Source organism: Salmo trutta, chromosome 22 (genome assembly GCF_901001165.1).
Source record: "Salmo trutta chromosome 22, fSalTru1.1, whole genome shotgun sequence".
Classification (NCBI taxonomy): Eukaryota; Metazoa; Chordata; class Actinopteri; order Salmoniformes; family Salmonidae; genus Salmo; species Salmo trutta.
The window spans coordinates 10,647,149-10,661,954 of record NC_042978.1 but is presented as its reverse complement, the minus strand read 5'-3'; the positions used below and the strand labels follow the sequence as shown (position 1 = coordinate 10,661,954).

The 14,806-nt window shown below is 41.0% G+C and overlaps 1 protein-coding gene across 1 annotated transcript; it reads left to right on the top strand.

The window, feature by feature from the left end:
- Positions 1 to 363: 363 nt before the first annotated feature.
- On the top strand, positions 364 to 3,697 carry fam174c (family with sequence similarity 174 member C). Its single transcript, XM_029706529.1, has 3 exons — positions 364 to 802; positions 929 to 1,057; positions 1,618 to 3,697. The coding sequence occupies exons 1-3, from the start codon at positions 522 to 524 to the stop codon at positions 1,619 to 1,621; spliced, it is 414 nt and encodes a 137-aa protein (XP_029562389.1). The 5' UTR covers positions 364 to 521; the 3' UTR covers positions 1,622 to 3,697.
- The last annotated feature ends 11,109 nt before the right edge of the window (positions 3,698 to 14,806 follow it).

Sequence of the window (14,806 nt, the reverse complement as noted above, 5' to 3'; positions counted from 1 at the left end):
AGTGACCCCAATATATGTTTTACTTTATTGGTAGAAGGGATTTCTCCGTTTTTAAAGCCACTTTTTGGTGAGCCTATAAAACGTATTAGATCATCTTGAAATTCTGTGCTGATTTGGATTTTATAAATTGAAATGATAAACTATTTTATAACATTTTTATAATGTCCCCAAACATTGTAAATGAAGGTACCTGGCGGTAAGAGCGGTACAACCATAGAGGTATATGTTCTATTTCTATGCAAGTATATTTATGAGTAAGAATATGAATTAAGTAGTATTTGTTGCTTCCGGACACAAACACCCGTGACCATAGGATTAGGAATTAATTTAATCGGATATCTATGCCCGTGACACTGTACACGTCACTAACAGGAACTTTGCATTTCCTGGTTGTACTTATCGAAACCACATATGCTTACAACAAAACGCTCCTGTGAAGTTGCTGTTATCTCCATTGAAACGACGAGACGGTTTAATTCTAGTGTGCTAGTCTGTTTTTATAGTGTAAGCCGACAACGAAAATGCAATTTCAAGGAGTCATGAGGATTCTTTTACCGACGTTGTGGGCAATTTCAACTTTCGCAGACGAAAATGCCAAGTCGCCAACAACAACAACAGGCGTTACTGCAGCTGGCATCACCAAGCATGTCACGATTTCGAGTGCCAGTAACACGACGTCCAAGAACAATCATAGCATTTTCAACTCTTTCGACGTAGATAGTTCAATGATACAAAGGGCCTTGTACGTCCTTATTGGAGTCACCACCATTGGCGTGTTCTATTTCCTCGTGAGAGCTGTGCGGTGAGTAGAACAAGCCGATGATGTTGATGATCTATTGGTAGCAATCGTTGAGTCATTTTTTTTTCTTCACTTGAGCTTTCAATGTCCTTTTTAAGGTGTGACCTTTTTAATGAATGATATGTTTAGGCTGAAGAAAAGAACAACCTCTAAGAAGAAGTATGGGCTGTTGTCAAACTATGATGACAGTGTTGAGATGGCTGTGCTGGAGAGCGATGAGGAGGATGACACTGTGTATGAGGCCAGGTCCCTGAGAAGGTGAGTGAGATCTTATGACACGTAGGTGCATCATCCACTAGTGTTGCTCATCATATACAAATCCCATTCCTTTGCAAGTTTACATTGTAAGTTTGTATGACACTGAGACTAGAGATTGCGAAAGTGAAAACTTGAAGTACCTCAAACACAAGAACAGTAAGCCTACCTTAAATAACCTTAAAGGACAGTTGTTATTATGTACCATCCGTATTTAACGTGTTATTGTGTGAAAATGTGCAGTGAATCAGTTTCACCTTTAAACCTTAGTGTCATCATTGATCATTGGGCTCCTGAGTGGCGCAGCGGTTTAAGGCACTGCATCTCAGTGCTAGAGGCGTCACTACAGACCCTGGTTTGATTCCAGGCTGTATCACCACCAGCCGTGATTGGGAGTCCCATAGGGCGGCGCACAATTGGCCCAGCGTCGTCCGGGTTTGGCTGGGGTAGGCCGTCATTGTAAATAAGAACTTGTTCTTAACTGACTAGCCGAGTTAAATAAAATAAATAAAAAAAATTGTTTTTAACTTCTTCTCTGTTTGTCGTTGTCTTGTATTTATCAGATGAGTCTGGATCTTTTCAAATAACACACATTGGACTGGGGAAAGAATGGAGACATACCTAAGGTGCATTTTTCAACTGTTATTAAGGTATCTTTTTCTTTTTTCTCTTGGACCTGAAAAAAGGAAAACTGGCTTTCAAAAATGACTGCTCTGTCCTCCGGTGAACACTTATTTTGTCTAGCTGCCTGGGTATGAAAAAGACATGGTGTTTTTGGTGACCAAATAAACTTACCTTTTGATTCTAACTATGAAGAGGAGGAAATAGGATTTGTAACATAACAGGAGTCTAATGCCAAAGTTGCTTAAGTGAATGTGAGCAGGATAATTCTTCAAATCCCCCTGTGCCCACCTTGAACTGTGCATCACAAACAACAAAGGATCTCTTCTAATCATCAACGCGGATCCTCAATTTCCCGGTCGATATGGTGTTGCCAAGGTTTTGTTTGTCTCCTGACAATATTCTGTTGCCATGGCATCCTATATATACCTGGACCATTAGAGTTAGGCTAGTAGCTAATAGCCTGATTAGTGAGTGTGCTTACAAACTACTGTAAACTAAGCTAGCCTACCAATATCCCCACCCCATTTTGTACTAAGGACCCGCACATGAATGTTGTACTGTAGGATGTACCTGCTCTATTTGGTAAGCTAGACCTAATACGTTTGTAATACTTTGAAGAAGTTAGTTGCTGAAAAAGCAAGACTTAAGCCAAAAATGTTGACAATCTCAGACAGTATGGAATGTGTCTGTAATTATAGCCCCATATTTATGCAGGCTAATCAATATGCAATTCCACTGGCGATTTGAAAAATCCCTCCCTTCCCCTCTACTTTTAGGCTACCTGTAACTCTAGAAGGAGCAACTATAATAACTTGTTAGGCCTACTCATCAGTTAAACTGTCATTTCAGGTTTTGCTTACCAGTGATTTCCCCAATGCCAACCCATTGTTTTCAAATCCACCTAACTGTAAATTATCTCATGTGTTCTGAGAACCTTTTTGCTTTAAAAAAAAAAAAACATATTTCAGACCTATTTCTTTCTCTTAAATACATGGTTGCTGTTGACTGTAAAATCGACTGTAATTTGTCCAGAGACAAGCTACTAAATGAAGAAGGAAGGGTCCACACATCTGTGTTTTCTATATAGCCTTTTCCAACCTGGTTAGTCAAATTACGCTTTTGAATTTATTGTGGTGTCTTAATTTGCCATACCATACTCAAGTTGCAGAAAGAGGATCCCTGCGTAAGTATTTGTCACTACTGTGCTTGCTTCATAGCAATTCCCAGGGGAAAATGAATACAATTTCACACATTGATTTATAAATTGAAACATCTTGGTTAATCGTGCCTCCATTTCCGGGAGGTAACTGCGTTATAGTTTACTTTCCCGATAATCAGAAGACACACAGGCAAGAGATTTATCTTAAATGAGCATCAACCCCACTGAAAATCCCCCCAGGTGTTCCTCTGGTTTTAGGCTCTTGGAAATTGATTGTAACCTTCAAACAATGTCAATGTCTGTATTAGAAATAGATTCATATTTTCTAATGCCAGCTGGTCCTGAGCTCAAAACAACTGACAAATCACTCCTTTCCCTCGTCATATGATTTGTTTCCTGAAGGTGGTTATCTGTCTGCATTCCTTTGTCTGTGCAAATCTTGTATTTAACGGGAGCAAGGTCAGTCATATGATAAAGACCTCGGCGAAACAAAGCCTTCAATAAAACTTCTATGCTTTGACTGGATCTAACAAATATGATTGTTTTCATGGTTCATTTCTTGCCTTCTATGAACTGTATGTACGTTCTTTTCAGCAATATCATTCCTTTGTCAATACTGTGGCCTGTGTGATAGGGAAGTCCCAGTCGTGTTTTGAATGAGGCCAAAGTGTATGTACTCTCTGTGTGTGTATTGAGTCTTGTATTCTCTGTTGATTTAATGACTAGTAGTGCTGTGAATGTGCTGCAGGTCTGAGGCCTTCTGGTTGGTTGGTGGTGGGATCCTTAGGCTGTTACGGTTGGCTCTTTTCACATAATGTTGAAAATAAAATAAAAAAATCAAAGTGAGACTTTGACCAAGACTACCTTGTTTTGCTCCATATTGTGACGGTTTTAACTCTCTTTCCATTATCTTTGTAGTATGCCATTTGAGATTATAACTAACTGTATACATGACAGGATAGGAGGTATTGAAACTGCAGCAATTTAGATGTATTGAATGCAGTGTCAATTAGACTCATTCACATAATATGGTGAATTCAAGTGGTGTGGTCCCCAATTCTTCACATGTTGCCAATTATTTAGTGTTCATTACAAAGAATTGCCACCAGGTGGTATCCTAACTCCACTAGTTAGTTACAATACCCAAACTGCCAAGCTTCCGCTTAGCGCCAGCTCTGCTCAGACAGGCCTAGAAGTTAATGTTACCACATTCATGTGTCATAATATGTTCTCTAATGGGGTATATTTTCTCTACTCCCATTAGTCCTCTCTGACCCGTCATCATTATAGCAGTTCATCCTACTGCTCAGTAAATTCTCATCTGAATATCCAAAGCATAATTTGGCTGTTTTTAAAGAAGGATGTAATGATTATTACTTTCTTTACAGATATATTTTAGGTAGGCACAAAATTGTTTTGGGAGGCAATCACACACAATGTGTTAAGTTTGACCCTTATCAGAACTTATTGAGAAAATAAGAGTATTGTTTCACTTTCCCTTTAACTGTTTGAAGAAAGTTGTTTGGCTGGTTCACAGGACAACAGATAATGGTGTTGTAAAGAGGCCAGGTATTACAAGTAGCCTAAGTGTAGGAGGAAATGGTGCGTGTAACAGCCAATATACCCTATATTCACAAATAGTTAATCTCCCTCTCTACTCCTTGTCAATCCCTCTGTATATCAGTTGGAGAGGAGTCTAGCAATGCCAGGTGCACCCAGTGTGTGTCATCCTGGCCTGGGCTGCATATGCTTTTCCAATTACCTCTGTTAAACTCCACTGTGACATCCTCGCTCGATGCAAACATCCGAGACCCGGGCCCAGCCCAGAAGAGAATTTTGCATTGGGTAATTCCGGTTGACTCGTGTCAACGGCAATTTGCTGCACTCCAAAAAATGTGGAGAAGCGAGCCAACAAGGGGAACGAATGTCATTGAGTGGCACAGCTGGAGCTGCGAAAAATTGTCTCCAAGAAATTTCACTGGAAATCCAATGACTGAAGCATGAAAATCTGATATTTAAAAGGGAGCGGAAGGGAAGAAAGAAGAGCAAAGACAGAAATGAATTTATTCCAAATCCAACTGTGGGACCGTATGGCCTGGGCTGGATCCTCTCAGCATTTCAATGAAGAGAAACCGCCCAAGTGATGTTGATCATTCTTATTTTCTTTATCCTGCGTCAATCCGCACTCCATCTCCTTTCAGAATCTTCAGTGTCGGCTTTCTGCTTACTTTTCACAAGCCGTTTTCAACACAGCAGAAATAATTTAAAGCAACTTTTTGAGCCTGTAATACATGGGGGGGGCCACAATACATTATGCTTTTGGATACACCATACTGTGAGTTACTTCTGTAAGGCCCACTTCAGTCCCTCAGCTTTTGGCTGTAGCACACTGGCTAAGAGGGAACACTATTCCTATCAGATTATGCTGAATCTTATACAATGTCCTACAGCCTACACTCATTGATTGTCCTGTTTTCTGCACAAGAGAGGGGGTTGATAAGATAGAGAAAGCCTTTTCCTAGAGCAGGGGTAGCCACGGGCTGAGTTTTGTCTGAGCGGATGGTTGAGGGGCTGGAAACATGATTATACTTGTACACTGCAAATTGACCACAACTAAGCCCAATAAGAGATTGTATTTTAAAATACCAATAATTTCATACCTTGATTACATTGAGACATTACCATAAATGTCAATTTTTTTATTTGAGTGAACACTTGGGAGCAGATTTCCCCCCCAAAAAATGTCAAACTTTTTAGGGTGCCCCAAAAAATCACTTGCGTGCCAGTTTTGGCACGCGGGCCGCTTGTTGCCGACCCCTGTCCTAGAGTGATGGATGACATCCCGAGAACCAAAAATATTACTGTATATCTCATTCTTCCTATGATTATAGTATGCGTATGATTAGTCATTTCAATAATATTTCTTCTGCTGTGAAAGGGACTTTAGAAAACCTGTTTACAGAGTTGGGGATCGGGCCTACCTCTCAAGTTATCTCAAACTGAAACCAGAAGCTTACTCTATCTATGGTACGTTTGGGGATTATGTCTGGCTGTATCCATTTATACAATATTGGCCCTGTTGAACTTGTATGTGATATTCTGTCTTGCTACGGAAACTGTAGCAGAAAAAGCTTCAGTGAATTTCACAAGCAGTGTCGCCCCCAGTATCTTGTGTGGCTCCTACTGTGTGGCCCAAGGCACAGCTCTACCAGCCGGCACTGTGTGTGATGAGACTAGACGTGAGATGATAGTCCTTTCTCCACTCACTCGGAGGTCATTCCCAGCCACAGGAAAAGCCCCCTCAGAAGCAAGAGATGCAGAGGCAGAACTCGAGCACTCTCTCTTTCCTCTTCCTTTACTTTCTATTGAACCTTCCCTCTCCTTCTCCCCCCCTCTCCCCATCTCCCTCTGCTGTCTCCTGCCCACACACTCTCGCTCCCCATCTTTCTCCCCTTTCCACCCACTTTTTCAAGTCAGAGGAGACGCTCGCTCCTGACCTTGCTCAATGCTTGAGTGGCTGAGCTGCTCCTGGCTGCTGGAGCGCTACTGGGAGACATAATAAACGGCGCCCTTTTCATCTCCGACACAAAGAACGGAGAGAAGAAGATTCCGGGGGCCTCAAAGGAAGTCTCCCGAACAAAGGAGACCTGAACTGAATAGATCTGCAAAGAGGAGAGTGGCAGGATGGGAGGTAGGGGAGGGGGAGCAAACTTTACTTCCATAAACACACACACAGACACACACTCACAAAAGGGGGTAATGGTGATGATTGGTTATGTTAATTATTTTGGTTGATGGTATTTCGGGGTTTGTTCTCGAGGCTCATTCACACGGGTTGGCCGATAGAAGCACAGAGGCTAAACTTCAAAGGGTACAGCCTACATTTCAGGGGCATCATTTATCCACCCGGTACTCCCCTCTATAATGTTCCACGTGCAGGAGGCCATATTTGGTTCTTGGTGTGAGGATAGGGAAATCAACCCTTATTAATTGGATTGATTCATTGTAAAGGTGTAATGCTCACTCCCGGACCTGGTGGATATTGTGCCGCATCCGGGATGCCACAGTGGAGTTGAACACACTCAATAGTTCTTTATTCATGGCACAGAGCGATTGGTGTGGCACTTTAACTTTTTTTTTTTTTTTTTTTGGACTGACATTTAGGGCCTGCTAGCAACTGCTTGGCAATGACTGGAACCGTGATGTGTGAAGGAGTAGAATTAGTTTGAATATCCACGGAGCCTGTATGCCTACCTGTATTTGCTCATGTCACTTTCTCTCCACAAAAGGAGATTGGCAGGAGGGGAGAAGGGGATCTTGAGCAAACTTCACTTCCATGAACACACAAAATGGGGGGTGATTTATCTTTTTACCACTTTTTACCACAGCACCCCACAAATAACACCACACACACACACTATACAACACATTGCCTAAGGTGATTGCCTTCAGAAAGTATTCAAACCCTTTGACCTTTTCCACATTTTGTTACTTCAGTCTTACTCTAAAATTGATTCAGTTGTTTTTAGTTTTTTTTCATCAATCTACACACAATACCCCATAATGACTAAGCAAGAACAGCTTTTTAGAAATTTTTGCAAATGTATAAAAAGAACTATCACATTTTCATACCCTTTACTCAGTACTATGTTGAAGCACCTTTGACAGCGATTACAGCCTTGAGTCTTCTTGTGTATGATGCTTCAAGCTTGGCACACATGTATTTGGGGAGTTTCTTTCATTCTCTGCAGATCCTCTCAAGCTCTGTCGGGTTGGATGGGGAGCGTCACTGCACAGCTATTTTCAGGTCTCTCCAGAGATGTTAGATCAGGTTCAAGTCCGGGCTCTGGCTGGGCCACTCAAGGACATTCAGAGACTTGTCCCGAAGCCACTCCTGCATGGTCTTGGCTGTATGCTTAGGGTCGTTGCCCTGTTGGAATGTGAATCTTCACCCCAGTCTGAGGTCCTGAGTGCTCTGGAAAAGTTCAATCTTGGTTTCATCAGACCAGAGAATCTTGTTTCTCATGGTCTGAGAGTCCTTTAGGTGCCTTTTGGCAAACTCCAAGCAGGCTGTCTTTTACTGCCTTTTATGCACGAGTGGCTTCAATCTAGCCACTCTACCATAAAGGCCTGTTTGGTGGTGTGCTGCAGAGATGGTTGTCCTTCTGGAAGGTTCTCCCATCTCCACAGAGGAACTCTGGAGCTCTGTCAGAGTGACCATCGGGTTCTTGGTCACCTCCCTGACCAAGGCCATTCTCCCCCGATTGCTCAGTTTGGCCGGGTGGCCTGCACTAGGAAGAGTCTTGGTTTTAAACTTCTTCCATTTAAGAATGATGGAGGCCACTGTGTTCTTGGACCTTCAATGCTGCAGAATGTTTTTGCTACGCTTCCCCAGATCTGTGCCTTGACAAAATCCTGTCTCTGAGCTCTACAGGCAATTCCTTCGACCTCATGGCTTGGGTTTTGCTCTGACATGCACTATCAACTGTGGGACTTTATATAGACAGTTGTGAGCCTTTTCAAATCATGTCCAATTAATTCAATTTACCACAGAATTTACCACTCCAATCAAATTGTAGAAACATCTCAATGATGATCAATGGAAACAGGATGCACCTGAGCTCATTTTAAGTCTCATAGCAAAGGGTCTGAATACTTCTGTAAATAAGCTATTTCTGTTTTTCATTTGTAATACTATTGTGTGTAGATTGATGAGGGAAAAAATGTAATTTAATCTGTTTTAGAATAAGGCAGTAATGTAACAAAATGTGGAAATCGTCAAGTGGTCTCAATACTTTCCAAATGCACTGTATGGTTTCCACACTTCTGGGTTTTTGTTTAACTTTATAATATAAAAAGTCCAACGGTATGTAGCTAGATAGTTCAGTCCTCTAGTTTGTTATAGAGGGTGAATATTCTTTAATTCATGGCTATAAAATGTCTTTGCAACAATTAGAAGTAGATTACAAAACTTTCTCTATTGATCACCAACATATTAATTTCCCAACAGACATAATCGTGGAGATGGATGGATATAAATTCCTAGACAAAATGAAATGATAGCACATGAATTATCCCAAAATGGTGTCAGTTTATTACAGGACCACAGCATGTGTAATCGGGTTCATTTGTGCATCTCCAACAGAGATGTGACATTTCTGGGTGTATTACATGCATTCTGGCAGGAGTGTAGTAAGTCCAATGAATTATCTTCAATTGCAGTATTGCAGAATAAATAGGTATGAACATTTTCACATCTGTGACCAATGGTTCTCCTCAATCTCTTCCTTTTATATGTTGACAATTTTGTCCTTGTGGGTTCTGAACCATCAGGTAGAGATTCAATCAACCCTTGATCTAGCTTAGCAATTCACTTCTTTGGCGTAGCAGCTTTTTTCAGTATTTTTTCTGTGCCAGATGCCTTAGATTCATCCAGATTCTGTTGAAGCGATTGAATAAGATTTCTGAGTTGTAAGAACTTAAAGAAATCGGCTTTGGAAAATCCCAATCTTTCTTGGAATTGATTGAATGACAGTTGAGATCCATCATAGTACACATGTTAAAAATTCATGATGACCCACCAGGACTTTAAGGTGTTGTCATTAAACATTGGAAATAAGGTGGGGTTATTCCAAATAGGGGTGCCTGGCAATATTGGTTCATTCCACCTCATGAATTGATGTACATATAGCCAAATACGAATGGAATTCAGAATCATTGGAATGTATGTCTTTTTTCTTCAACTCCATGGACCCGGGGTAGTGAATATATTTCAGATCTTAAGGTATTACATTGATTGCTTCGATACTCCTCCATGCACAAGGATAGTCAGCTGTCCGTTGTTTAAGTGAACGCAGTTGTGCAGCCCAGCAATACATCTTCATATGAGGTAGCCTAGCTCAAGACCTCCAGCTTTATAGCGTAGTGTAAACAGACAATTAGAGTCTTGAGGTCTTTCCATTCCAAATAAAGAGAGCAGGCCATTTTATTTTATAAAAAAAAGTTGGATGGAATTTCAACTGTCAGGGCCTGGAATAAATCCATCAACCTTGGTAATATATTCATTTTGATTATGTTGACCCTACCTTAACATATAAATAGGGAGAGATCTCCATCTCTGAACATCAGATTCATTCTTATCTATTAAATAAAAATCATTGACTTCATATGCCTCCTCCAGATTGCATGGTATCAGTACACCCAGGTATTTCATGTGTCTCTCCATTTCCACTTAAATCTACTTTCTAAGCATGACAAGTGCTGATTTAGAAATTAAAAATTCTCCAAATTCACTTTGATTCCTGATACAGCACCATATGTGTCCAACAGCCTTAAAATAAATAACAGAATGTTCTATTTCAGATAAAGTAAAATGTAATCTGCATACAATGATATCACATGTTGATCTCCACCAATCTCTATGCTCCGGATTGAGCCATGAGTTATAATTATTGATGCAAGGGGTCCTGTTGCTAATGAAAATGCATAACTAAACAAAGAGCATCCCTGTCTTGTCCCTCTTGATTCAGAGATCTGTCCATTTGTTCCTATATATGCTTTTGGGGATTTGTACAATAGCTTAATCCAGTAAATAAATACCGTATCAAAACCACACTTTTTTAAGACTGCCACCAAATATGCCCATTCCACCCTATCGAATGCTTTTTCAGAATCTATTGATACTGCCACTTGTGGAGTGTTCAAGTTCTTGGTATGATGGATTATATAAAAAAAAAACGGCAGAGATTGTCTGAAGATATCCTGTTCTGAGTGAATCAACTTTTGTATTACTGTTTCTATGCGAAAAGCCAATACCTTAGCAATGATTTTGTATTCCACATACAAGAGTGATACTGGGTGGAAGGATCCGCATGACAATGGACCCTTATCTTTCTTTTTAAGTAGGGTGAAAGGCTTTGGTAATTTGGACGAAAGTGTCTATAAAATTACACATGGAATCCAAGATGTCCACTATCATCCCAGTGCAAAAGAAAGGGAAAGTAATTGAACTGAATGACTACGACCTATAGTGCTCCAATCATCATGAAGTGCTTCGAGAGGCTAGTCAAAGACCACGTCACCTCATCCCTCCCCGACACACTTAATCCTCTCCAATTTGCCTACCGCCCTGACGGATCCATGGACAAGGCAATCGCCATTGCAATGCACACTGCCCTCACCCACCTGGACAAAAGGAATGCATATATGAGTATGCTGTTCATTGACTACAGCTCAGCCTTCAATACCATATTGCCCTCCAAGCTCACCAAAAAGGTCACGGCCCTGGGACTGAATTCCTCCCTATGCCACTGGGTCCTGGACTTCCTAACAGGCCGTGCCCAGGTGGTGAAGGTAGGCAACATTACCTCCTCCACACAGATCCTCAACATGGGGCCCCACAAGAATGTGTCTCCCTGTATACCGACGACTGCGTGGCCTCACACAATTCGATCTCCATCATCAAGTTAGCTGATGACATGACAGTGGTAGGCCTGATTACCAACAACAACCAGAAAGCCTACAGAGAGGAGGTAGGCACTCTTGATGGCATGGGGCCAGGTAAACAACCTCGCCCTCAACGTCGGAAAAACAAAGGAGCTGATTGTGGACTTCAGGAGGAACCCGTCTGGGCATGCCCCCATCCTCATCAACAGGGCTGGTGTGGAGACGGTCAAAAACTTCCTCGGCGTATACCATTTCGGAGAAGCTGAAATGGTCAAAGCAAAAGGGACACCGTGATGAAGAAGGCACGTTAGTGACTCTTCAACCTCAGGAGGCTGAAGAAATTCGGCCTGTCCCCGAGGGCCCTCAGTGTTCTACAGGAGCACCATCGAGAGAATATTGTCGGGCTGCATCACAGCCTGGTACGGCAACTCCACCGACACTAACTGCAAGGCTCTACAGAAGGTGATACGCTCAGCCAAACGCACCATTGGTTGCATGCTGCCTGCCCTCCAGGACACCTACAAGAAGATCATCAAGGACCTCAGCCACCCGAGCCACGGCCTGTTCTCCCGCTTCCATCACTCAGACGCGGGCAGTATAGGAGCATTATGGAAAAAGACTGGCCAATAGCTTCTAGCCCCAGACCATCAGGCTGCTGAATAGCCACCACTAGGCAGCTACCTACTCCCCCCATAAAAATGTAAGTGTTACATTCACTTCTCTTTTTGACCTGCACTGTTGGAGCTCAGAGCTTAAGAATTTCACTGTACCTTGCAATTACATCTTCAAGACCCTGTGCATGTGACTAATAAACTAATCTAATCATTACCAGGAGATGGTTCACTTTAGGAATGGGCATTAGACATTTTTGGAGTGTTTGAGTACTCAGTGTTTTTTGTTGTTGAGTACTCCCCCCCCCCCCCCCAGCTATTTTTAGAACACAAGGCCCACACTGGAAGACAAAAGACAAAAATTTTGCTCATTATCTATATGGTAACAGTGTGCATCGATGCAAAATTTATTATAACCATTACCGATAACAAATCCTAATTGCTAAATTGCCCAATATATATTCAGTCAATAGAAAAACAAGTTCCATTTTAACATTAATTTATTGAAAGCGTAATATCAACTGGATATATTATATCGTGGAGCATAATCTTTAAAAAGGCAGTAACCTCAGCAGTGGCACTTGCTTGTAGAAGCCTATGGCTGTGCAATGGCATAGCCTTGTTTTGTTCATTTAGCAGACCAGACACCTTTATTTTCCGAGCCCTTATTACAGTCAAGACACACCTGTTTTATTGGAAAAGAAAAACATGATGTACTATAACAGAATAAAATAGACAATCTGTCTTTTTGATATACAGATGTTTGATTTAGTTTATTCTTCCTGCTCTTTGGAATTTTCTAATTGGATGAAGAATTCCACATTGAACACAGCATGGGGATGAATTACGGCCACGACATCTGTTTGGTGAGTAAGCCTAGGCATGAAAATATGCTCTTTGTCTTTATCAAACTAATGTTTTTGCATATAGCCTAGGCTAACCAATTCTAAATGGCACTAGCAGTTTGCAAAGTACCCTATGCAGAAAATAGACAGGACGCAGTTATTCCAAAACCGCAGTGCTCATTGTTGGAACACAAATTTCCTTACTTCAGTCCATTTTGAATTTGTGATGAAACTGTTGTCATTTGGCAAGGAATGTAGCTTGTGTATCCCATCAGTTAGATACGTTTTTGCAGGCATTTATTTCAGTAGGCCTTAAGGGAGCTTGTGTGCGCAATCAGCGTATAGATGGAGCGATCAGAACGCAATTGAGTGAGTGAGACATGGATGGGAAAGGGAATTTAGGGAGAACTGTGTGATGTTTGGCTTGGTTTCTTTTTTGTTGTGCACATATACAAATGGAACACTAGAGTCAAAGCAAATTAACATTGTCTTCAAGACGAAATGACTATCTCTGGTTAAAGATTGACTTTTGACATCCATTCGAGTACTTGATTACTCATGTCCATCCCTAGTTCACTTATAGTTCACTTGTAGTTCACTATACCCTTCTTTGAACCTTTGTTTTCGGATTGATACAGTTTGTGATCAAATGTTTTAAAGACAGTTGATTTCAGAAGGATCTGGGGTTTGAATGCTGTGAAGGGTACCTTCCTCTTAATTTGCCAATCAAGCATTTTCCCTGCACTTTCACCTTGCTCAACATATTGTTGCTTGGATTTCATGGCAGCAATCTCTGCAGATCTGATGTTTTATTGTGTTATATTCAAGCATCAAAGTGTTCAACTGTTTATCTAAACTGTGTTTTCTTTCTGTTGTGGATTTTCTGTTCTAGTATTTCTAATTATTTATGGGTCTTTTACTTATGTGAAGAGTAAGACAATAATACAACCTCTCATATGAGCTTTCCAGACAACAGTTGGGCATACTTCCTCTACATTTATTTCCAAAAACATGTCTGTCTGTGTGTTGAGATATGAGGTAAACTCCTGGGCCCGGTTGCATAAAACATCTGAAGTGTTTCCCTTAAGGAATAATTTTCCCTTACCTAAGGGAATTGTTTAAGGGCGTTGCATAGAGCCCCTCAAATATTTCCTCAGGTAATGGCATACATAAGGGGTTTTACAGTAGTTTGAAGGCATATATGTTAGAACGAGTATCTGGTTACCATGGAGACAGGCTGATTCACTGACTAAAGGTCTCCTCAAAGAGATCGCTTTCATTTTGTGAGAAAATAGGACAGGATAACCAAATTGCTTCAGAAGATAATACATCATGTTTCTTGTAGTTACTTTTTTCTCAACTTGTTTATATTACTTTCTAGTAAGTCAAGCTAGTTAACAGAGTCCCTATAGCTGACTAGCCAGCTAGCTTTGTAGCTATGGATTGTGCACCTTCCATTTTTTAGCTAAGTAGCTAGCTAGCTGGTTGATGTTTTCCTTTTGTAACCCTAGCAGATGAAAGCAACATTTACCTCCACAAATGCTATTTACATTGATATCCATACTGAATGATGCAATAGGAGTATTATCTTTCAGTTAGATGTTGATCTCCACAGTTCACATAGACCCATCTCTTTGATGTTGTAGTTTGTAGGGTCGGGTGGTATCCAGATTTTCATACTGTCATACCATTTCTGTACCATACCTGGGTATACAGTATTACCACTATTAATATATTCTTTTTTTGGGGGGGGGGGATGCACAAAACAATTAAAAGCAGTGGCGTAGTACGCACCCCCCGCTGTATTCCCGAAATACCCCGGTATACAGAATAAATGGCATATCACCAAAGCCTAGTGGTTTAATACCTTAGACATGTTAGGAAGAGGATATAGTTCAGTTGTTGACTACAGTTGCATCCCACACACAATTAAAATCCCCCCATATAACATTCTAAAATGGAACCCTCAAAAATAACTTTTATTTATTTATTTATAATCTTGGCCAGACTTAAATGTGCTCTAGTCAACCATAAATGTCTAATTTGAAGTAAGGTGCATATATGAAGG

Coding starts and splice junctions, on each gene's coding strand:
- fam174c (XM_029706529.1), top strand. CDS start 522: ATGCAATTTCAAGGAGTCATGAGGATTCTTTTACCGACGTTGTGGGCA. Junction 803..928: donor TTCCTCGTGAGAGCTGTGCG/GTGAGTAGAACA, acceptor TGATATGTTTAG/GCTGAAGAAAAGAACAACCT.